The sequence below is a fragment of the Hypomesus transpacificus genome, chromosome 6 (assembly GCF_021917145.1).
Source record: "Hypomesus transpacificus isolate Combined female chromosome 6, fHypTra1, whole genome shotgun sequence".
In the NCBI taxonomy this organism is placed as follows: domain Eukaryota; kingdom Metazoa; phylum Chordata; class Actinopteri; order Osmeriformes; family Osmeridae; genus Hypomesus; species Hypomesus transpacificus.
The window spans coordinates 7473931-7497518 of NC_061065.1; the positions used below are offsets into that span (position 1 = coordinate 7473931).

General features: G+C 50.8%; 1 protein-coding gene across 5 annotated transcripts in view; it reads left to right on the top strand.

Annotated features, from left to right (window-relative positions):
* The window catches only part of LOC124468439 (1-phosphatidylinositol 4,5-bisphosphate phosphodiesterase beta-4-like), a 54060-nt gene that overhangs the window by 21960 nt on the left and 8512 nt on the right, over positions 1-23588 (top strand). For 4 of the 5 annotated variants that reach the window (XM_047021157.1, XM_047021155.1, XM_047021153.1 and 1 more), the window contains 23 exons: positions 5315-5412; positions 9994-10074; positions 10313-10372; positions 11830-11973; positions 13260-13339; positions 13596-13649; positions 13740-13821; positions 13975-14075; positions 14549-14606; positions 15732-15840; positions 16105-16315; positions 16423-16516; positions 17589-17668; positions 17814-17898; positions 18007-18097; positions 18201-18296; positions 18439-18683; positions 18775-18870; positions 19033-19171; positions 19255-19339; positions 20180-20304; positions 21241-21292; positions 22780-22882. In XM_047021157.1, the coding sequence (XP_046877113.1) occupies positions 5329-5412; positions 9994-10074; positions 10313-10372; positions 11830-11973; positions 13260-13339; positions 13596-13649; positions 13740-13821; positions 13975-14075; positions 14549-14606; positions 15732-15840; positions 16105-16315; positions 16423-16516; positions 17589-17668; positions 17814-17898; positions 18007-18097; positions 18201-18296; positions 18439-18683; positions 18775-18870; positions 19033-19171; positions 19255-19339; positions 20180-20304; positions 21241-21292; positions 22780-22882 (2355 nt within the window). In that variant the 5' untranslated portion in view covers positions 5315-5328. Of the gene's footprint in view, positions 1-5314; positions 5413-9993; positions 10075-10312; positions 10373-11829; positions 11974-13259; positions 13340-13595; positions 13650-13739; positions 13822-13974; positions 14076-14548; positions 14607-15731; positions 15841-16104; positions 16316-16422; positions 16517-17588; positions 17669-17813; positions 17899-18006; positions 18098-18200; positions 18297-18438; positions 18684-18774; positions 18871-19032; positions 19172-19254; positions 19340-20179; positions 20305-21240; positions 21293-22779; positions 22883-23588 lie in introns of those variants that run through there. The other variant, XM_047021156.1, reaches the window with a different exon arrangement.

Sequence of the window (23588 nt, forward strand, 5' to 3'; positions counted from 1 at the left end):
GCTCAAATACACATCTAATAATGAAGCTTTTTCATGATTAACGTCATTGCAAAGTGCAAAATAGCCAACATCTATGGAAAAATATAAATAGTTTACTGATGATGACAGGATTTTTTATTTTATTGTGCCTATAGTCTGTTCATATTTATTGACTTAAAATGTATAGGACAATTCTAAAGTAAACTTGCTTGCTTTCCTTGTCTTTCTGTAGCATACATTATACAGAAGCCAGTGTATGACATACATTGTAGACAGTCACCACCAAGATCAATATGCTCTGTGGACACAAGGCAGAGAGGCTGGATGTAGCAGGATGTGGGAAGGTGGAGAACGACTTGTTTGTCATTCCGCAACAGACAGAATCTCCTGCCTTTCACAATGACAGGTGAAATAGGATAGAGTGGTGGAGCAAGATGGGAAATAAACCTGTTGTGATTGTGGCTGTAAGCTAGCTTCTATACAGCAGTGTTTCCTTTAACCCAGGTGTGTGATACGAACACTAGTGTGCAGAGAAACTCCTGCAGGCACACAAGAAAATATTCAAATCAGTTTTAAAATGGTGAATGGTCAATTTGATCTTCTCCGCTGGTGTCTTCTGAGGAGGAGGTCTCTTTGGTGTTCCTCTGTGAGCTTCTCTGGAGGAGTTTTCCTGTTCTCCTGAGGGAAGACTTGTCAGCCCTCTCCTCCCCTCTCCTCCTCCCCTCACCTCCTCCTCCCCTCACCTCACCTCCCCTGTCCTCCTCCCCTCACCTCCCCTCTCCTCCTCACCTCACCTCCTCTCTTCTTCTCACGTCTCCTCTTCTCCAATTGTAGATTATCCTCTCTGTCATCAAGATCTTTTGTCGCTTTCCCTCTCTCTCCTCCTCTTGTTGCAACATTTTTCTTAAAAGTCCATCTGAGTCCTGTTCGATCTGTGGCTTATTGATCCCACAGCCCTCGTACGTGTCGGACAGAGAGAGAGGAGATGAGTGGTGTTATTGAAGACCACACTGTTTATCAGACTGATGACAGATGGACATGGAGGGAAGCCCATGGGATTCTTTGAAAGATGTGTGCTGACTGGATCTATTGTTCTTGATGCATATACTGTACATCATAGGATAGGTTGTTGTTCCGTCACTATGGCTAAGCTCTGGCTTTGTCATGGTCAGCTCATGTTTAATGGTTTATTGGTGTTTGGGTTGCCCTGAACAACGTCTGTGTGTATGCTCACTGTTGCATGGTGCTCTTATTAAGGTGTCAAACTGATGGCTTGTGTTGGTGCCTGAATGAAGAGGCATTCTGCTTGTAATTCAAGGCTGTGAAGAGCTGTCAGGTGGGAGCTAGTCTCAACCGGATCAGCTGTGGTTTCCCTTCTCAGGAGCGGGGGTCAGAGGCCAGGGTATTACAAGACCTCTGCTACCACCTCCATGGTTGTTGCAAAGAGGGCTTTGAGTTCAGATGATGAGCAAGGTTGGAATGTTGGGATCAGACCAAAACATCAGGTGATTGATGAGAGCAAGTTGTTCAGCAAAAAAACCCTGTTTGTTCTTTCCATTTTCCATCTGTATCTCTCTTGTTATCATCAAAGCGTCTTTATCCTCCCAGTCGTCTGTGCCTTTTTATTTTGGGAGCATTAATTTAATGAATTCATACCCCGGCCATTTATTTATTGTTTTCAAAATCTTTTGACCTAACAGCAGTGTGTGCTACACAAAGAGAGACAGTGTCTGTAGCTCGGTCAGGTCAGAAGAGTGTGTGTGTGTGTGTGATGTCCCCGGGCCCCCTCTCCTCTGTTCCCGGGGCTTCTGGGTAATTGGAGATGATAAGTTGAGAGACTGCTGGGTGTTACCCTCGCTGTCTTTTCTGATGTGCTGCAGTCGTGGAGCTCCTGGCCTCGCGGGGACTCTATCTAACGTAATTATCTCATTGTCAGGGGGTCGTATGGGGGCCCGGAGCTCCGTCACCTCCCTGTGCTACTCACGTGCACCTACACACACACACACACACACTCCTCTTGTGGAAACGACACAGCCCGATAAGAACTAGGATTTCACCTGGTAGGAGGCTGCTGTCTGGTTTTGCGGGAGAAGGTGAGCTTCTCAGGCCTACTTTCTGCTCGGTTTTGGATTCTTCTGGAACGAACTGTGAGAGACTTCAAGTAAGCCAGTGGAAAGTTCCTCTGTGTTATAATTCACGGGGTTTTTCTCTGAATATTGGGCATGTTGTGCTGTGTATATTTAGCCTGTCCCTCCGAGTGTGGTGCAGTTGGCGGCTCGCCTGGCCTCTTCCTCTGATCTCTACAGGAAGCGTGCGTCTGTGTTTAGGTCCCCTGACAGGACGTGTGCGTCTGTCTTCTGGTCCCCCGGTAGGGCACCACAGATGGTGGAGGGCTGCACTTGAAGGGCCTGGCCCTTTCTCCATATCGCTCTCTCTCTGTCTCCATCTCTGTCTCCATCTCTCTGTCTCCATCTCTCTCTCTCTGTCTCCATCTCTCTGTCTCCATATCGCTCTCTCTCTGTCTCCATCTCTCTCTCTCTGTCTCCATCTCTCTCTCTCTGTCTCCATCTCTCTGTCTCCATCTCTCTCTCTCTGTCTCCATCTCTCTCTCTCTGTCTCCATCTCTCTGTCTCCATCTCTCTCTCTGTCTCCATCTCTCTCTGTCTCCATGTCTCTCTCTGTCTCCATCTCTCTCTGTCTCCATCTCTCTGTCTCCATCTCTCTCTCTCTGTCTCCATCTCTCTGTCTCCATATCGCTCTCTCTCTGTCTCCATCTCTCTCTCTCTGTCTCCATCTCTCTCTCTCTGTCTCCATCTCTCTCTCTCTGTCTCCATCTCTCTGTCTCCATCTCTGTCTCCATGTCTCTCTCTCTGTCTCCATCTCTCTCTCTGTCTCCATCTCTCTTTCTGTCTCCATCTCTCTCTCTGTCTCCATCTCTCTCTCACTGTCTCTTCTATTTCTCTCTTTCCGCAATCTATTATCTCTTTCTCTCCTTACTTACCTCTCACTGTAAATCTGTCTTTCTCCACCTCTCTTTTCCTTTCTAGCTTTCTACATCCTGCTTCTCCTGATCCATCTTCATCTTGTTAGTAGCTCTACCTCCCTTTCTCCACCGCCCCTACTCTCTCCTCCCTTCTCTCCTCTCCCTCCACCTCTCCTGCTGGCATGCTAGTTGAGTCCTGGCTGTGGGATTAACAGGGCTGTATCGACTTCCACCAGGCCTGCCTGCCATCCTGGGAAGTTGAAAGCCCTCCTACCCACACTCACCCTTCCTGCCCTACAGCATGTTCACACATAGGGCTAGCGTCAAGTTCACTGCCCTCAATTATTTATTTATATTCATTTATTGCTGCTGTCGTTTCAAATGATCCTTTTTTTATGCCTACTATTTAGTTGTCGCTTGCCGTGTCGCGAGAACGGCCGTCTTCAGGATAACCTTGTGTTCCACTGCGCACATGATATGTGGTCAGGACGCGTAGCTCCCTGCCTCCTAACAAGGCCAGCGTCCAGGCTGATGCTGTCCCTCAGACAGAACCTGTTTCCTGGTTCACTGCTGCTCTCTACCTGACAGCAGCCTGCTGCCATGCTGCTGGGCAGACTGTATGAAAGGGCATTATTCATGTCAACCAATATACAGCTTGTTTGCCAGTCTGTTTCATGGTCTGAAAACAGGACGTGAACACGATCGTCCGCCTGTACTAGGGCAGCCGGTAAGAGAGGGCTGGTTCCTCTGCTGGTTCCTCTGCTGGTTCCTCATCCAGCATGTCTGCAGTGTAGTGATCTGGTCTGTGATCTGTGCCCCCCCCTCCCCCGACATCAAGCACAGAACCTCTTTCTCTGCCCCCCCTCCACACACACACGCACACACACACACACACACACACAGTCACTCCTGAGTCTCTCACCTTCCGCTCTGTCATGCACAGCTGTCCCCTCGCTACCGCGCTCTTTCCATCTCAACCTCTCTCTCTCTGCTCTCTTTTCCTTTCTCACTCTTTCTCTCTCTTTTCCCCTTTTTGTCCTCCCTCTTCATCCCTCTTTCTCTCATCCTTGTCTCCTCTTGCTGTCTCATCTTCATGTTGCCTTTTTTTCTATCTTTCTCTCATTCTGTCTTTCTCTCATTCTGTCTTTCTCTCATTCCATCTTTCTCTCATTCTGTCTTTCTCTCATTCTGTCTTTCTCTCATTCTGTCTTTCTCTCATTCTATCTTTCTCTCATTCTGTCTTTCTCTCATTCTGTCTTTCTCTCATTCTATCTTTCTCTCATTCTGTCTTTCTGTCTTTCTCTCATTCTGTCTTTCTTTCATTCTGTCTTTTTTTAAATTCTGTCTCTCTTTCCCTCTCTCTCTCTTCCTCCCTTCATTGCTTAAACAACATCCGGATTCCCTCCCTGAAAGAAAAACTGAGAGACTGCACGTAATCTGTGATGGGTATCTGTACCATCTACATACACACACACACACCCACACACACATTTACACATACACACACCCAGCCAGACTGATGCACATAAACAATCATTACTTATCTTAAATATAACCTCACTGAAACACATAATGCACTTAGCGCCCATTATGTACTTATTCCTTTGTGCTCCGATATTCACCCAGCAGTAATGACCCTGACCCGGCCACTTTGAGTTACCCAATATAGCCGGCATCCACTTCTCATTATTCACAACCCATCTGCCAGACCTCTCCTAAATGACACAAAATATCTCTGTTGTTCAGATCCATTATTCACTGCTTTCCTATTCACTGCTCAGTGCTAACCAGTGGAGAGCATTGCTTTTGAAAACACGCACATGAACCCACCAAGACACTCGCACACTCATCACGCGATTCCAAAGTCACAGTTGGCAGAAGTTTGTTTACTTTAGACACACTCCCCAGGTTTACTCAGGGCTTCGCACAGCTGTGTGTGTGTGTGTGCGTGTGTGTTTGGGTTAAGTGTGAGGCCTGTTCTATTCTTACTGAAGTGCAAGACTTCATTTGTCACCTCTATCTCTCTACTTCCCCCCTCATACACACCTTTTGACGTCACTGTCCAAATCTGTCAACCTTCAGCAGAACCTCACGTGTGTGTGAGGAAGATGTCATCTTGTGTGACTGAGACCTCATGTGTTGGGAATCAGGTGACAGGAAGTGATGTGTTTGAGAAGCTGTCTGAACAGAGAGGCAGGCCAGGTGTGGTTGTGCAAGCACAAGCAGGCCTGGGAGCCGTGTATCTGTGTCGACCTTCGCTGTTTCTGCCATCCTCGTGTTAACCATCTCCCGTCTCTCTCTCTCTTTGTCTCTCCGTGTCTTTCTCTCTCTGTGTCTCTGTCTTCTCCTCAGGTTTGTGAGCAGCCATGACGAAATCCTATGAGTTCAACTGGCAGAAACACCTGCCTGGCTTCCTACAGGAAGGAGCCTCTTTTGACAGGTTTGACGAGGTGAGACCCAGCCCTCCCCAGCCCTCCTCCAACCCTCCTCCAGCCCTCCTCCAGCCCTCCTCTAGCTCTCCTCCAGCCCTCCCCAGCCCTCCTCCAGCCTTCCTCCAACCCTCCCCAGCCCTCCTCCAGCCCTCCTCCAGCCCTCCTCCAGCTCTCCTCCAGCCCTCCCCAGCCCTCCTCCAGCCTTCCTCCAACCCTCCCCAGCCCTCGTACAGCCCTCCCCAGCCCTCCTCCAGCCCTCCTCCAACCCTCCCCAGCCCTCCTCCAGCCTTCCTCCAACCCTCCCCAGCCCTCGTACAGCCCTCCCCAGCCCTCCTCCAGCCCCCCCCAGCCCTCCTCCAGCCCTCCTCCAGCCCTCCTCCAGGCCTCCTCCAACCGTCCTACAGCCCCCCTCCAGCCCTCCTCCAGCCCTCCTCCAGCCCTCCCCAGCAGGCTGTAGGAGCAGTAACCTGAGCTGGGGCTTGACCCTGGCAGATGGAAGACATCTACATCAGCCCCCCCACCCTAATCACCCTCCTCTGGTTGGACATTAAGCACACTCACGCACACACTCACGCACACACGTCCACTCACTCACACACACACAGATGCTGAGATACAGAGGAATAGTCTACTTTATGACATTAATGGTCATTGTGTTAGTCAGAGCAGCAGGAAATAGGAACAGCGGCTACATTGATCCGTCACATTAGCCAAGTGTGCTGTGGCGACTGCCTGTCTGGCCGTCTGTTCCACGGCCCTGACCAGCCTGCTCCGCCACACACACTGTTCCTGTCCACCCTCTGGAGATGGGGTGTGTGTGTGTGGGGGGGGGGGGGGGGTAGTGATGGGGTTTGGGGGGGGGGGGGGGGGGGGGGGGGGGGAGTGATGGGGTGTGTGTGTGTGTGTGTGTGTGGGGGGTTATGGGGTGTGTGTGTGTGTCCTCCCTAGTTTTCCCTTCCCTAACTCAATCAGGGCACTAAGCTGGGACATTGCATGGAGAGAGCTATAAAATACACACACACACATGAACAGGAATCCCTTCAGTCTGTCCATTCAATTCTTCTGTGGGGAGGGAAAGAGCGGAGGACAAATCAAATCTAAGAGCATTCGTAACTGAGCCGTAAAACTGGGCCGGTGGGGAAATGCCTCAGAGTGTGTGTGTGTGTGTGTGTGTGTTTGAGGAACTGCCCTAGTCTAAGTGCTGGGAGACTGGGACAAAGTGAATCCCAAGGTCTGATGTATCTAGACCAAACAAACTGTTCATTGACACACTTTGTTTTGTTGTCTTAGTTAGAAAAGCAGAGTATCCACACCGACCTGACCTGGGCTCTCATTCAATAGCTAGTAAAGACGATTTTTAATTGGCTTTTTTATTGACCTATAGGATAATTCTTCCTCTACCACCATCCAATGGCGTGCTGTTGATCACACGTCTATTGAACTGCAGCATTGTGGTGTACAGTAAAGGTGTTAACCTGTGGATCCTGACTTGGAGCACAGCTACAGCCCTCAGCTGAACCTAGGTACTAGGTACTGACCATCCAACCTGGGCTCGATTCTCACCCAGCGCTTCAGCCTCAGAGAGCTGTGTGTGTGTGTGTTTACTAGCTGACTGATAGAAAGGGATATTTGAGTTGAACACATGTAACCCCTCCTCACACACACACACACTGCATGCAAGCACACACACACACACACACACTGCATGCAAGCACACACACACACACACTGCATGCAAGCACACACACACACACACTGCATGCAAGCACACACACACACAGCTAATCAGGACAGATTCTTCTGGAAAGCACACTCTAGCGAGACCCCACTGAGTAACAGACGGTGAGGACGGGCGTCTTGTGTGTGTTTGTGTCTGTCTGTGTGTGTGTGTGTCTACGTGTGTGTGTGTCCGTGCACATCAATAGTTGAATACCCTGTGCCTGGCCTAGCCTTATTCAAGTACGGCAAGTCTTTGTTGTATCCAGCACGACCATATGACGGACAGGCCTGGAGGAGAAGGACTCCTCTCTTTTGATGTCAGTCTGGTCCGCTCTCCCTCATCTCCATGACGGGAACGCTCTGCCCCTCCGTCCCTCCGCCCGCCCCTCCCCAGCCCCTCCACCCAGCCTCTCCACCCAGCCCCTCCACCCAGCCTCTCCACCCAGCCCCTCCACCCAGCCCCTCCACCCAGCCTCTCCACCCAGCCCCTCCACCCAGCCCCTCCGCCCCTCCCCAACCCTTCCCCAGCCCCAGTTCATCAGTGTAGTCGATCCAGGGGCACCAACGGGGCTCCAATGGGGCACTAGCGCCACCGCGTCGCCATGGTTGCATGGTTGAGAGTAAAACTCCTCGATTGAGAGGTTGAGTCAGCCGCGTGTGTGTGTGTGTGTGTGCGCGCGCTTGTTCTTCAACGGAGGGTCTTCCCCCGCTATCGGAAATCAATAACTATGGGATCTAAGTAATCAGTGTACTGGTTGCTATGAGAACCAAGCCATCCCTTGAGGTTTGAACACGCAAACACAGCATCACATGTGTAGAGTGAACGTCATTGCTCAATTCTCATTACTGCTCACAGTAGTGTGTGTGTGTGTGTGGGGGGGGGGGGGGCTGTGCTGCTTTATTTTTGAAGAGCTATAATGATCGATAGAGATCTTAGAGCAGAGATTTGCAGTAGCCTGCAATCAATTCTCTCTCACACACACAGCCAACCTTGTCTGCTCTGCACCTAGTCAAGAGTACCTCAGCCAGGGATCCCCTCTCTGTTTATTCCTTATTTGTTAATTCTTAGCTTTTCAAGATTGTATTATTATTTGTCACATACTGTACATGAATACACATGGTACAATATGCAGTGAAATGTGTTATATGCAGTGAAATGTATTCTTTGTGTAGCTTTGAAAAGTATAGCTTTTTGCGTGTGTATACAGTGCACCTATACTTGTCTCTAGCATTTTGTGTGTGTGCGTGTTTGTTTAGGTTTAAGTATGAGTGTTCACACATCCTGGACTCATTTGAACAGTTTCATAGAGTATGGTACTGCTGGACAGGTTAGCCTGCAGTACACTCCCATAGAAGAACTGTGGAGCGTCTCTGCTGAAGGTACTGTCCAGTATCGGTTCATGAGTCATCCTGCCAGTGATGGATTGCAGCCTTAGATGGATGACTGAACGGCCTTATCTGCTTGGAGAATCCCAGTCAGACCAATACTGAATGTGGACTGGATCGCCACACACTTTCTTCACACACACACATTCACACACCACAACACACACACATACACACGGAGCAGAGTGCTGTAGACTGATGTACAGTGTTTGGACCTGGTTCCTCTGGATGTTCTACTTAGCATTGGTGCCTGTTGGTTATCAACCTCCAGCACTGTCAGGCTAGCAGGTAGCAACACCTCCAGCACAGTCAGGCTAGCAGGTAGCAACACCTCCAGCACAGTCAGGCTAGCAGGTAGCAACACCTCCAGCACAGTCAGGCTAGCAGGTAGCAACACCTCAAACACAGTCAGGCTAGCAGGTAGCAACACCTCCAGCACAGTCAGGCTAGCAGGTAGCAACACCTCAAACACTGTCAGGCTTGCAGGTAGCAACACCTCAAACACTGTCAGGCTAGCAGGTAGCAACACCTCAAACACTGTCAGGCTAGCAGGTAGCAACACCTCAAACACAGTCAGGCTAGCAGGTAGCAACACCTCCAGCACAGTCAGGCTAGCAGGTAGCAACACCTCAAACACTGTCAGGCTTGCAGGTAGCAACACCTCAAACACTGTCAGGCTAGCAGGTAGCAACACCTTAAACACTGTCAGGCTAGCAGGTAGCAACACCTCAAACACTGTCAGGCTAGCAGGTAGCAACACCTCAAACACTGTCAGGCTAGCAGGTAGCAACACCTCAAACACAGTCAGGCTAGCAGGTAGCAACACCTCAAACACAGTCAGGCTAGCAGGTAGCAACACCTCAAACACTGTCAGGCTAGCAGGTAGCAACAGACATTCTCTCTACACCAGGAGGTCTCTGAGAGATACATGCTCTCCTGTCTCTCTACCTCCCCGCTCTCTCGCTCTCTCGCTCTCTCACACACACACACACACACACACACACACACACACACACACACACAGACAGCCTGTCCTTGTTGTCCTCTGTCTCCATGGCACCAATGTGTGTGCTACCAGGACAGTGTTTGCACTCATGACATTCATAATTATCTGTGTTTGTGTTTGCCCTAGCGCAAAGCTCCCCTGTGCACGCAAAAGCGTGTGTGTGTGTGTGTGCGTGTGTGTGTGTGTGTGTGTGTGTGCGTGTGTATCCTTCAAGGCATCGTATGTATCGATGGGGCTGTTTGAGTGTGTTTCCCCGCTAGGGTGTCTCTGCTAATGTATTCCAGCATTTGTTTGAGAACATGTTTATGCGTGCTTCAATGTTTGTGATCTTCCAAAAATGAAAATGAATTACAGACACCGCTGTTTGTCTTGTTGCGTAAGCTGTGTGTGTGTGTGTGTAACAGTGCGGGTGTTTAATGTCAAGCCGTGTCAAATAAAAGCTGTGATTGACGAAACATTCCTCTTATTAAAACTGTTGTGTCTCTTAGGACCCGTTTGTCTTTGAGCCCAACTGCCTGGTCCAGGTGGACGAGTTTGGCTTCTTCATCACCTGGAAGAGCGAAGGAAAGGTACCCTGTCTTCCTCTCTTCCCTATGTCACTACAGATTGCCCCGCCCCCTACAACGCCCCCTGCCCCGCCCCCTGCCACCTGTCCCCTGCCCCTGCCCCTGCCCCTGCCCAGCTTTCTTCAAGACAATAAGTGAAAAGTTTTTCTAACAACAAGTCACCCTCTCTTATCTCCCTAAATGTGTTTATCGTTTGTTTGTTTCTCTCTCTCTCACTTTCTTTCTGCCTGTCTTACTTCAGGAAGGCCAGGTTCTAGAATGTTCCCTCATCAACAGTATCCGCGTTGGAGCCATGCCAAAGGTGAGACCTTGGGAAGGCAATTTCCTCTCCTCCGTTTCAACAACCTTCACGCCTGGCTGCGTCCCCTCCATCCCTCCCCCCAGGGCGCTCTCTCATTGGACGGGCCTCTGGGCTCCACTCATAATTGGGGTGACGGTCACATCCATAGGTCAGACATATTTCAGGTGGACATGGCAACAGTGGCCAGTGATTGTTTCGGCAGTGTTGATTGGCTGGAAACTTTCAAGTGGTTTTGGAGGAGGGCTGCGCGTACCTGATGAACTATTCTGCCTCCTCAGTGACCCAGGGGAGAAACGGCTTCGTGAAATATGGACTGTTTTTCATATTTATGGGTCCCGTTCTCTGGCTGCAGCTAGAGCTTGGCTTGATTCCTGGATGACTGCAGGCTTGCAACCTGCAAAGTCAGTCTTCAAATCAACACTATTAAATGGTCCGTCCCATGTTAAATATGCCTCCTAGGTGTGGCCTGATGCACATGTAGACAGCCCTACAGTTTACATGCATTCTTACGTCTTACTTTAAACACACTCCTACTCATGTGTAGGGTCCATGCATGAATCCTTAGATCAGTAAATATTGACTGACTTGAGAGATGCTGACATCCTGCTGAGCCGTAGTGTTTGACATGATGTTAAACACGCCAAGCAACAGAAGGACCCAGGGAGTGGCCAGTCCGTGCCTGACTGGAACTGACGTGTGCTTTTCCAGAGACGGCACTGGTTAAACCGCTGAAGACTATTAACCCCAGCAACCATCTGACCACACACACACACAGGGTGGCAGCGTGCTTTAACGGGGGCGGAGGTGTGTGTCGTTGGCCGGGCGGGATGTGTCTGGGCTCTGTGTGTGTGTGTGTGTGTGTGTGGGCTCTGCTCCCGCTCTCGTCCGCCTGGTGAAGAGCTCTGTTGTCCCCCGTAACCAACACAGCAGAGCGCTCTCTGACACGGCTCTCTTGTACGCCTAACCAGATAATCAGCAAGGGCCGTTTGAGCTAACGAACAAAGAGAAGAGAAGAAAAGAGAAGAATGGCATTGATGATTGGCTGTATTCGTTTTAATAAACATTGGGTGGCCACGAGTGGGAGAGCTTGTTGCCATCCAGATTATTCAATCATGGAGCGAATGCTCTGTCTTTACCTCAAACTGCCGTACAAGTGACCATATGAAGAGGTTGGTTGAAAATTGTGTTTTTAGGAATAGCAAGACAGCAAAACAAGGTTTATGCTCAATATTAATGGTCTTAATGTTGATGAGTCATCATTCATTTCAGAGAGAAGGAAACATTTAGACTTTAAAACATGTTTTCTTTTACTCCCACTCTTCTCCCCCATCTCTTTCCTCCCCTTCTCTCTCTCTCTCTCTCTCTCTCTCTCTCTCTCTCTCTCTCTCTCTCCTCCCCTTCTCTCGCTCTCTCTCCTCCCCTGTTCTCTCTCTCTCTATTTTTCCTCCACCCTCCAGGACCCAAAGATCCTGTCAGCGTTTGAGGGCGTGGGGAAGACCGAGGCTGATCTGGAGGGCTGCATCATCTGCGTCTGCAGTGGCACCGACCTGGTCAACCTCTCCTTCATGTTCATGGTGGCTGAGACCCCGGACATCGCCCGGGTGAGGGGACCACTTCCCGCTCTTCATTTCCATCCCAGCCTCCCCTCTGGGATACTGGAGTGGTAGCCAGCCAGGCCCACCTTTTAAACAAACCCTCAAAACCGTGATTAAGACCGGCTAGAATGTGTCACATTCTATCCGGCCAAATGAAGGCCCTAACCACAAGGGTAACAAGTTATATCCTGACTACCTCAGCGCTGGCCTTGGCTTTGTCTGTCCCTGTAGCCTGGAGAAGCATCGTAGTGAGTCAGACTCTCTCTCTATCTCTTTCTCTTTCTTTCTTTCTCTGTCTGTCTCTTCTATGTCTCTCACTCGTTCGCTCTTTCTCCCTCTTTCTTTCTCTCTCTTTCTCCCTCTCTTTCTCTCTCTCCCTCTCTTTCTCTCTCTTTCTCTCTCTCTCTTTCCCTCTCTTTCTCCCTCTCTTTCTCTCTCTTTTTCCCTCTGTCATGTGGCCCAAAGGGCTGGAGTATTAGAGTAGAAATACCTTTCTCCCTCGCCCCTAATCCCCCTCTCCCTTTCACTCATCCGTCTTCCCAGTCGGCTCAGACAGTAGATTCTTCCTCACCCAGACCTCAGCGCTCAGAAAGCACACACGGCAAACACTGCCACCTCGTGGCCAGCAGTAGAACTGTAGCCAGGTTCACATTTCCTGTTACCCATATCCAATAGACGGTCGATGAAAGGCCTTCTGATAAATATGAACCACACTAGAGTATTTGGTCTCCTACATTCTGTAGACAGTGCTACGGGGATGGTGTTGTATCTGTAGAGACACAGGGTTGGAAATCATCTACCCTGAGCAGCCTTCACAAGTCAGGCCTGAAGGTCAGATACACACACACACACCTACTCTCCAACTCACACACACACACACACACACACACACTGTTTCTCAGCATGTAGGTTGCCCTAAGCAGCAGACCTAGAGAGCTGACAGTGTTATTCACATCAGCACAGGCAGGAACACACACACACCTCTGGGATAAATAACACATCCTCTGTTCTGGTTAGTAAGAGAGAGGCCTTCTGAAAAACTGGAGTCTGTTGTCACCCTCTCTCTGTGACACACACACACACAAACAGGAACAACACAGTGTTTACGTGTGTGTGTGTGTGTCACAGCATATCCACTTTCAGTGTTTATATGCCAAAGGCCTAAACATCTAAACAGTAGACTGATAAATGTGGAAAAAAAACTTATTTCCTATTCTTGTCTGTCGTGTTTGCGCGCATGTGTGTTTGTGTGTGTTTGTGCTCGTGTCTGAACTGTGATTGTTTGTTTTCAGAAATGGGCAGAGGGTCTGAGATCTGTGATTCACAACTTCAGAGCAAACAGCGTCTGTCCAATGACCTGTCTCAAAAAACAGTGAGTAGTGCCCACAGTCCACCAAGAATGTTCTGCCTTGTCTGTATCAATATTTACCCTTGCTTGTGTGTGTGTGTGTGCGTGTGTGTGCGTGCGTGTGTGTGTGTGCGCGCGTGCGTGTGTGTGTGTGCGCGTGCGTGTGCGTGCGCGTGTGTGTGCGTGTGTGTGCGCGTGCGTGTGTGTGTGTGCGCGTGCGTGTGTGTGCGTGCGTGTGTGTGTGTGTGTGTGCGTGTGCATGCACTATTTCCTCCTCTAGTTGGATGAGGATGTGCTTTCAGACCAACGTAAACGGGAAGATCCCAGTGAGAGGGTAGGCCCACTAAAACAGAATCAGCTCCTGTCAGTTTCTGCTCGTCCCTGAGTGGAGATCCTCATGGCTGTGTGTGTGTGTGTGTTGCAGAATCACACGGACATTTGCTTCGGGAAAGACAGAGAAGGGAATCTTCCAGGCTCTGAAGGAGCTGGGCCTGCCCAGTGGAAAGGTTTGAAAGAAGAAAATAAAAATACATAAATACACACACACACAAGATAGAACCACACAGCCGGTTCCTTCCCTGAAGCCTCTCCTCCTGAGGGCTGAAACTCCTGTGGCGTGGTCACATGGCGTTATGGTCTTCTCACCTCTGCCTCTCCAGAACGACGAGATGGAGTCTTCAGCGTTCACCTTCGACATCTTCTACGCTCTCACACAGAAGATCTGCCCTCGCACTGACATGGAGGAACTCTTCAAGAAGATGTGAGTGTGCTCTTTTCATCTCCAGCTTCCAATCACAACCCTCCATCACCTCTTCACTGCCTAGGACCATCACCACAACTAGACATGGTTATCTGTTTGTCCTGATAGTCCAGTCAGTATAGCAGGGTACTCAAACCACAATATGGGAGCAGTGGCCAAAGTATTGTTAAGTTCTGTTTATGTTATCTGTTCAGAACAGAGACCAGCGTTTAGAGATGTTTGAATCTGCTCAACTAACCACCTGTGGGCAAGTCTAACCTGCTTCTGAAGTTCAACATCTAACCCGTTTGTTTATACTAACCCACCATTACTAGAATGTTCTATCGGCGGTGATTTAACATCATGAATGTGATGAATTGTAACATGAAGGTGTTTTATATTGACCCACTAAAACTAGCTTTCTCCTAAGCACTGACTGACTGGACATGTTAAAGAGGCATAACGTTTTTTTTCTCTAATTAATTCCTTTGCAGCAATGGGGACAAAACTGATTATTTAAACGTAGATCAGTTAGTCAGCTTTCTGAATGAAGTAAGCTCTTTATCATTCATAAACTACTCTCTGTGTGACAGCTTGAGCCCTCCCCCCCCCCCGGCTCTGGGTAGAAGTTGCCCATAAGAGCAGATCTAGGATCAGGTGACCTTCAGCCAATCCAACTTCTAACAATCCGATGGCAACACACAAACCTGACCTGAGATCAGTCTCTAGGGGCAACTTCATCCTAAACTGCATGTCTGGCCCCTCCTTCCCCTCTCCTCATCGCCTCTCTGTGTGGTTGTTGTTGCCACAGCAACGGGAGGCAGTTTGGGCTGTGTGAATATTCTGCTTCCTGAGTCCACGTCACGCCCTTTCTCTTTCCTCATTGGCTGTGACAACCTCGCTTCAACACATTTCGCTCTGTCGTCCGCTGTTGAAGGCCTTCCCCCTGCTTCCCTCCCTGTGTGTCACGCTGTAATGGATCCCCAGTAGAACGAAGCCATGATAGGTCTTGTTCCCGCCTGGCAGATCAACACCTCTGTATCACGATGATTCTGCTGCTGTGTGTTTGAGTAACCGTGCTTAAAAAAAAGCTCACACGCATTTGGCTCCTCCCCTTGAACCCCCCCCCCACACACACACAGACACACCCCTCCCCAGCTCCGCACCAGTAACCGTGACTCCTGTTTTCAAGTCCATTTCTTCACGTTTCTGATACGACCTGTGGTGTACAGCTCCCCCTGGTGGCAGCGTGCGGTGCAGCCCTCCCTGTTGTCCATCAGTGCCGGCTGTGTGTGTGTCTGCTGCTGTGTCACCCCTCCACCCCCACCCCCCACCCCCCAGAGCAAGCCCATGCCCTGCCCGAGCCCAGAGCTCACCCCCTGGGGAGCTGACAGGACAGGACTGGGCTCCAGTCTGGCCTCCACCAGCCAGGTTTCTGACTCCACTCCAGTCCTGTCAGGTCCACTATCTGAGAAGGGGGCAGGGCCAGGGGTTCATCTGGGTGGGGGGGGTCCTCGTAGTTTCAGTGTGTGTGTGTGTGTGTGTGTGTGTGAGGTTGAGTGGGGCTGTGTCTTTGTTCTTGTATGGTTAAGTGTGTCTAGAGGATGTGTGGACAGTTGTCTGTGTGTGCAGCCTTCCAGATGATGATGTGTGTGTGTGTGTGTGTGTGGTCTCCAGAACCAGCGGGACCCGCGGCTAAACGAGATCCTGTTCCCCTTCTACGACCCCAAACGAGCCATGCAGATCATCGAGAAGTACGAGAGAGATCCTGAGCTGAGGAAGAGAGGTAGGAGAGAGATGGAGGGATGGTGAAGGAGGAGAAAACCACAAATAGTCTGCTGCTGTAGACACATTACTGCCCCTTCCTGGTGAAGAAAGTAGGTTAACCTTAAAACTAGGTTCTACCTACGTACTCACAACCTCTCCCCACCCCCTCCCTCCTTCTCTCTCGCCCATCCTCTCTCTGTGCGTCCCTCGCACCCTCTCTCTCTCTCCTTTTTCCCCTCATTCCATCACTCCCTCCTCTCTCTCCCTCTCTCTCCCTCCCCAGGTCACATGTCCAGTGATGGCTTCTGCAGGTATCTGATGTCGGATGAGAATGCTCCGGTGTTCCTGGACAGGCTGGAGCTGTACCAGGAGATGGACCAACCGCTGGCCCACTATTTCATAAGCTCCTCCCACAACACGTACCTGACGGGACGGCAGTTTGGGGGGAAGTCCTCCGTGGAGATGTACAGACAGGTGCTGCTGTCGGGCTGCAGGTAGGCCCTGTGAGCGGGGGGGGCACTTTGAATAAAGCTGTTGGTGCTCGGGTGTGTGTGTCTAAGTGTGTGTGTCTAAGTGTGTGTGTGTGTGTGTGTTGTCCCAGGTGTGTGGAGCTGGACTGCTGGGATGGGAAAGGAGAAGACCAGGAACCTATAATCACGCACGGCAAGGCCATGTGTACTGACATCCTGTTCAAGGTGAGCACACACACACACACACACTCAAATATATGCATATGTATATACACTCTTATATTTCATCATCCTATATATAGCAGCATTTTTATAAGCCATCCAAAAACAGGTGAACTCCCTTGAACTGTATTATTTATTACACGGGACAAGTTTGCCATCTGGTGGCGATAATACTTTAATACTTTAAATTAGTGCTGTCAGTTTAACGCGTTATTAACGGCGTTAACGCAAATCCAAATTAACGGCGTCAATTTTTTTATCGCGCGATTAACGCTCTTTTTGGCCTAGCAAACTTTGTAGTTTTTTTTCACATGCTGTTGCAACAACTACCGAAGTTAGAAAAACTACAACACCACACCGGATCTAGCTAGACCGGAAACAAAACAACAGGCACGCCACACACTTGTTTGGCTTGCGATCCGGCTAAAGCGTAGTAGCAGAGCCCGTTTACGGATATGAGACATTCTCTGGTAGTAGGTTAACGTTACGTTTTGAGTTGATGGCGAGCGCGAGACGCCGAAATGGATGCCAATAAGATTCTGAATGGAAAGTTTACTTTTAAAAAGTTGCCAAATGGTTCCATTGACAAGACCAAAGTGATCTGTGTGTTTTGTCGTTGTAAACTGAGCTATCATCGCAGCACGTCCAGTCTGAAATACCACTTGATGGCCAAGCACACAGATGATGCGAATTCTCCGCCCCCTCGTCAAAGCCAGGCGATTGCAATGTTGTTTTCAATAACAAAAAATATTTGCACGAAGCAATCCGAACCACTTTTCCATGTTGATAAGAGCATTACAATTTGAAAAAAGAATGGGACAAAAAGAAATCAAGGGACATTTAGAGTAGATAAAAAAGTGCGATTAATTGTGATTAATCGCGAGTTAACTATGACATTAATGCGATTAATCGCGATTAAACATTTTAATCGTTTGACCGCACTACTTTAAATACTTTAATACTGCACCCAATAGAGAAAATAACCTAATCAATCCATCTGAAGGCACATAATAGGAGCTCTCATCCAGACTGATTGACTGCAGGTGACTGTTGTTGTGTTTCCTTCCTCTATCAGGATGTGATTCAAGCCATCAGAGAGACGGCGTTCGTAACAGCAGAGTACCCGGTCATCCTGTCCTTTGAGAATCACTGCAGGTACAGCAGCTTCTGCCGTCCCGCCGCAAGGCTGATGCAAGATGGAGGAACATGTTCCTGCATAGGAGGTTTTGTGTGTCTGTGATTAGGATGTCTATCAGGAAAACATCTAAGCTGTTGCGTTATGTGTGTGTGTGTGTGTTAGTAAACCGCAGCAGTATAAGATGGCTAAATACTGTGAAGAAATTTTCGGGGACCTCCTTCTTAAACAGCCACTGGAGGGATATCCGGTGAGTACCTGTCAATCAAACTCGGTGTCCAATCATAAAGCGGTTAAAGAGTCGTTGTCAAATAGGAGCTGCTCTGTCTGATTTCACTTCCTGGTTTGGGGATTTCAGATTGAACCTGGGCGACCCTTACCCTCTCCCAACGACCTCAAACGTAAAATCCTCATCAAAAACAAGCGCTTGAAACCGGAAGTGGAACAGAGTATGTCCTCCACCCTCCTCCACCCTCCAACCATGTGACCTTATGATCACTTCGAGCCCACCCCAGACACCCAGGTTTATCTGTGTGTGTGTGTGTGTTACAGAGCAGCTGGAGTCCTTTAAGAAACACATGGATGCAGGAGAGACCAACACGCCTGCCATTATCCTTGGAGAGGAGAACGAGGAGGACGGAGACATCTGTGAGCTGTGTGTGTGTGCTGTGTGTGAGCTGTGTGTGTGAGCTGTGTGTGTGTGTGTGTGTGCTGTGGGGCGTCTGGAAGGGTGTGGTGCAGTGTGTGTGTGTGTGTTATCTCATGTGTGTGTGTATGTGTGTGTGTGCAGGTGGAGAAGACAAGGAGGGGAACCCCGAGGGCCAGCCCGGCAGCCTATCAGAGGAGCCCAGTGAGAAGGAGGCTAACAGCGTCAGTGCCAACAGCACCACAGCCAGTATTACGGCCAGCACCAGGGCTAGCACCAGGGCCAGCACCACGGCCAGCACCGCGGCCAGCACCGCGGCCAGCACCAGGGCTAGCACCGTGGCCAGCACTACCAGGAAGGAAGAGGAGCCGGACAACAGCCTCAGGAAGGTGGGCGTTGCCCGGAAACGGGTGCATGCTCTTTCTAGCTGTTTGGAAAGAGGTACAGTAGTCTTGAGTTGTTGATGTTGTCGTCGTCCAGGTAACCGAGGATGAGGTCACAGAGATGTCTGAAGCCACGGAAGCTACAGATATCACCGACATCTCAGAAGCATCTGACCAGGACAACAACAAGAAGGTAGCCTGCACCCACACACACACACACACACACACACTGCTACTGTGTCCTGTATTGCCTGTTACTTTTTTTTTTTTTTACCTTTTTTACACTGCATTCGAGAGAAGTGTGTGTGAAGTAGGAAAGTCACTGTGTGTGTGTGTGTGTGCTGTGGCCATACAGGCAGAGACCACAGATGACGAGGAGGCTCTGATAGCCCAGTACACCTATGTTGGAGCCACCACTAACATCCACCCCTACCTGTCTGCTATGGTGAACTACGCCCAGCCTGTCAAGTTCCAGAGCTTCGACAACGCAGAGGGTACGCTGGCACAATGCCAAGCGCCTCACTTTGGGCCGACCCGCGTCACTTCCTGTCTGACTTCCTGTTTCCCTCCGTTCCAGAGAGAAACATCCACCACAACATGTCGTCCTTCAACGAGTCGGTGGGGCTGGGCTACCTGAAGACCAATGCTATTGAGTTTGTCAAGTATCCTTTAGTTTCACTGTTCCTGTACACGGTATGCAGATGTACTCTACCAGCACTGTCCTTTTGTTCCTGCCCCCTCTGTTCCTGCCCCCTCTGTTCCTGCCCTCTCTGTTCCTGCCCCCTCTGTTCCTGCCCCCTCTGTTCCTGCCCCCTCTGTTCCTGCCCTCTCTGTTCCTGCCCCCTCTGTTCCTGCCCCCTCTGTTCCTGCCCCCTCTGTTCCTGCCCCCTCTGTTCCTGCCCCCTCTGTTCCTGCCCCCTCTGTTCCTGCCCCCTCTGTTCCTGCCCCCTCTGTTCCTGCCCCCTCTGTTCCTGCCCCCTCTGTTCCTGCCCCCTCTGTTCCTGCCCCCTCTGTTCCTGCCCCCTCTGTTCCTGCCCCCTCTGTTCCTGCACCCTCTGTTCCTGCCCCCTCGTTGTAGGTCACCTAGATCGTGTAGGCTCCTGTGAGGGACGCTCCCCGTGTTTAGGGTGACTTTCTCCTTGTGGTGAAACCCTGAAACCCAGCTCACCGCCTCCAGGCAGGGAGCACATGAGCCTCTAGACTCTAAAACCAGGCCTTTTCCACTCCACACACACTCCCAAGTCTCTCACACACACATGCACACTCACACATCCCCCCCCCCCACACACACACACTCAGATATACATACTCCAACGAGACCAGAGGACTCAAGCTGTTCCTTACTATTAATAACCCTGTGGTCCACTTTCCACACATTCATACGTGTACACACACACACACACATCCCCCCCCCCCCCCCCACACACACACACACACACACACACACACACGAGCAGACATTCTCCCGCCTGCCTGCGTTTTTCCCTGAGCGTTCTGCACAGCTACAACAAACGTCAGATGAGTCGCATCTACCCCAAAGGAGGCAGGGTGGACTCCAGTAATTACATGCCTCAGATCTTCTGGAACGCTGGCTGCCAGATGGTCTCGCTCAACTTCCAGACCCCAGGTACCAGAACACATAGAATGCAGAACATGGACCCTAGAACCTCTGAGCTCCCCACAGGGGTTCTGCATGGCCTCGTGCTACCGTGCTCACGGGTTCCTGTTCTCAGCCTTGAGGTTCCTGTGGTGTTTGATGACGTCGTTGTTGAGGGGTCGGTCGTGTGTGTGTGTGTGTTCTCATGTCGCAGAGAAGTACAGCTTTCCTGTCAGGTCAACTCTGTACATATAGGATGGATTTCATATCACACACACACTCACACACACACACACACACTCACACACACCACACACACACACCCCAGGTGGGCTTAGCTTTTGGTTCTGAGCACAACATCTGACCCCCTGCAACACCACAAAGGCCTGGCCCCGCAGTGCAAACACCCACACACTGTCAGACACACACGCTAACACGATTTGTCTGTCACGCACACTCACACACACATACACACAGACACACACACTGTGGACGCTGTTGTTGAGCAGCTGCTGCCCCATGTCTGAGGGCGATGGGGTCGGACCATATGTCCCCCAGTGAGTGGGCATGTGTAGGGCTGGAGGGAGGGGGGAGGAGGGTGGGAGGAGAGGAGAGGAGAGGAGAGGGGGCTGGGGGAAGGACAGCAAGGAACACCACCACTCTCTGGGAGAGGTAGCAGAGACGTGAAGACAGAGGGAGAATATCACAGAGACAGACAGACAGGTCGGGGGGTGGGAGGTGGGGGGTGGGGGAGGTGGGCCTGGGGGGCAAGGGGTAGGATAAAGGGAGGGATGGTGGAGGAGAGGAGAGATATCAGTGAGGTGGAAACGCCTGCTCTCCTCCATCCCTCTCTGGGTTGAGCAACAGCTCCTCAGAACATTCTGGAAGGGGCTTTGCTCCTGTTTGTTTTCTGTATGTGTGAATGCATTTAATCTGAACTGAATCCTCTCTTTCTCTCACTATTAGATCTGGCCATGCAGTTGAACCAGGGAAAGTTTGAGTACAATGGATCCTGCGGGTGAGAGCTCTACTTCCCCTCCAACCCCTCCCCCCTCTATACCTCTTTCTCCACCCCCCCTCTATACCTCTCTCTCCACCCCCCCTCTATACCTCTCTCTCCACCCCCCCTCTATACCTCTTTCTCCACCCCCCCTCCATACCTCTCTCTCCACCCCCCCTCTATACCTCTCTCTCCACCCCCCCTCTATACCTCTCTCTCCACCCCCCCTCTATACCTCTCTCTCCACCCCCCCCCTCTATACCTCTCTCTCCACCCCCCCTCTATACCTCTCTCTCCACCCCCCCCCCCATACCTCTCTCTCCACCCCCCCCTCTATACCTCTCTTTCCACCCCCCCTCCATCCCTGTCTCCACCCCCCCTCCTCCCTCTCTCTCTCCACCACCCCCACCCCCCCTCCTTCCCCCCCTCCTCCCTCTCTCTCTCCACCACCCCCACCCCCCCTCCTTCCCCCCCTCCTCCCTCTCTCTCTCCACCACCCCCACCCCCCCTCCTTCCCCCCCTCCTCCCTCTCTCTCTCCACCACCCCCCCCCCCCCTCCCTTCCTCCCTCCCTCCCAAAAAAGCTCATCAATTAAAGCGTGTCACATCTCATTAGTATTGGCCTGCGGCAACCGTAACCACCATCCGCCTGAGAGCCAATGAGAGCTCTGGAGATACGGGCTCCCTCTCACTCAGCGTTGCCGACGACTATCTTAGCAAAGGAGCTCCGTGGCGCTCTCCTGTCATCCGTCCATCTCTCTCTCCCTCCCTCGTTCTAACGCCGGCCCCAGGGCACAGAGATCCCTGCTAACACTGCACATCTCATATGGGAGGAGATCTCCACTGTCAGTACAACACCCATTCCTGCTAATGTGCTTCTAATGTGCCCATTGGCCTTACTTAACTCTCTCCCTCACACACCATCTCTCCCTCCCTCTCTCTTTCTCTCTCTCTGTCCCTCTCTCTGTCTCTCTCTCTCTCGTTAGCTCGCATGAATTATATAACCGACACTAGGTAGAATCATTTCATGAATCACAGCCACATCCATAAACATGGACTTCATTTAAGTTCTTAGGTTATTCTTAAATTAAATGGGGTCTTTATTTGTGTCGTTTTTTCATAAAGCTGTTTTTTTGGAATCTGCTACTAATGAATCTGCAGTCAGATGCTGTTCCACTGAGCTATATCCATCCCATACATTATCATCAGACCTGGATCTAGTAGTTCAGCTGTACGATAATGACTCTCTCTCTCTCTCTCTCTCTCTCATTTGTCTCTCTATGTCTGTCTCTCTCTCTCGACTCCCTCTCATGTCTCTCTCTTTCTCATGTCTCTCTCTCATCTCTCTCTCATGTCTCTCTCATGTCTCTCTCATGACTCTCTCTCTCTCATGACTCTCTCTCTCTCATGACTCTCTCTCATGTCTCTCTCATGTCTCTCTCTCTCTCATGTCTCTCTCATGACTCTCTCTCTGTCTAAACTGTCTCTCTCTCTTGTCTCTGACAGGTACCTGCTGAAGCCTGACTTCATGCGGAGGTCAGACAGGATGTTTGACCCCTTCTCTGAGACGCCCGTGGACGGGGTCATAGCTGCCACCTGCAGCGTGCAGGTAAGGTCAAAGGTCACCCTCAGGGGTCAGAGTTAGCGGTCCTAAACACGATTAATTTCTCTCAACTATTTATGCAAAATCTCCTCAAATCACCTCCTCTCCTCCTCCTCCTCCTCTCTTGTCCCCCTCTCCCCCTCCTCCTCTCTTGTCCCCCTCCTCCTCCTCTTGCTCTCTTGTCCCCCTCCTCCTCCTCTCTTGTCCCCCTCCTCCTCCTCCTCCTCTCTTGTCCCCCTCCTCCTCCTCTCTTGTCCCCCTCTCCCCCTCCTCTCTTGTCCTCCTCCTCCTCCTCTCTTGTCCTCCTCCTCCTCCTCTCTTGTCCCCCTCCTACTCCTCTCTTGTCCCCCTCTCCCCCTCCTCCTCTCTTGTCCTCCTCCTCCTCTCTTGTCCTCCTCCTCCTCCTCTCTTGTCCCCCTCCTCCTGCTCTCTTGTCCCCCTCCTCCTCCTCTCTTGTCCCCCTCCTCCTCCTCTCTTGTCCTCCTCCTCCTCCTCTCTTGTCCCCCTCCTCCTCCTCTCTTGTCCTCCTCCTCCTCTCTTGTCCCCCTCCTCCTCCTCTCTTGTCCTCCTCCTCCTCCTCTCTTGTCCCCCTCCTCCTCTCTTGTCCTCCTCCTCCTGCTCTCTTGTCCCCTCCTCCTCCTCTCTTGTCCCCCTCCTCCCTTCTCTCTTGTTCTCCTCCTCCTCCTCTCTTGTCCTCCTCCTCCTCCTCTCT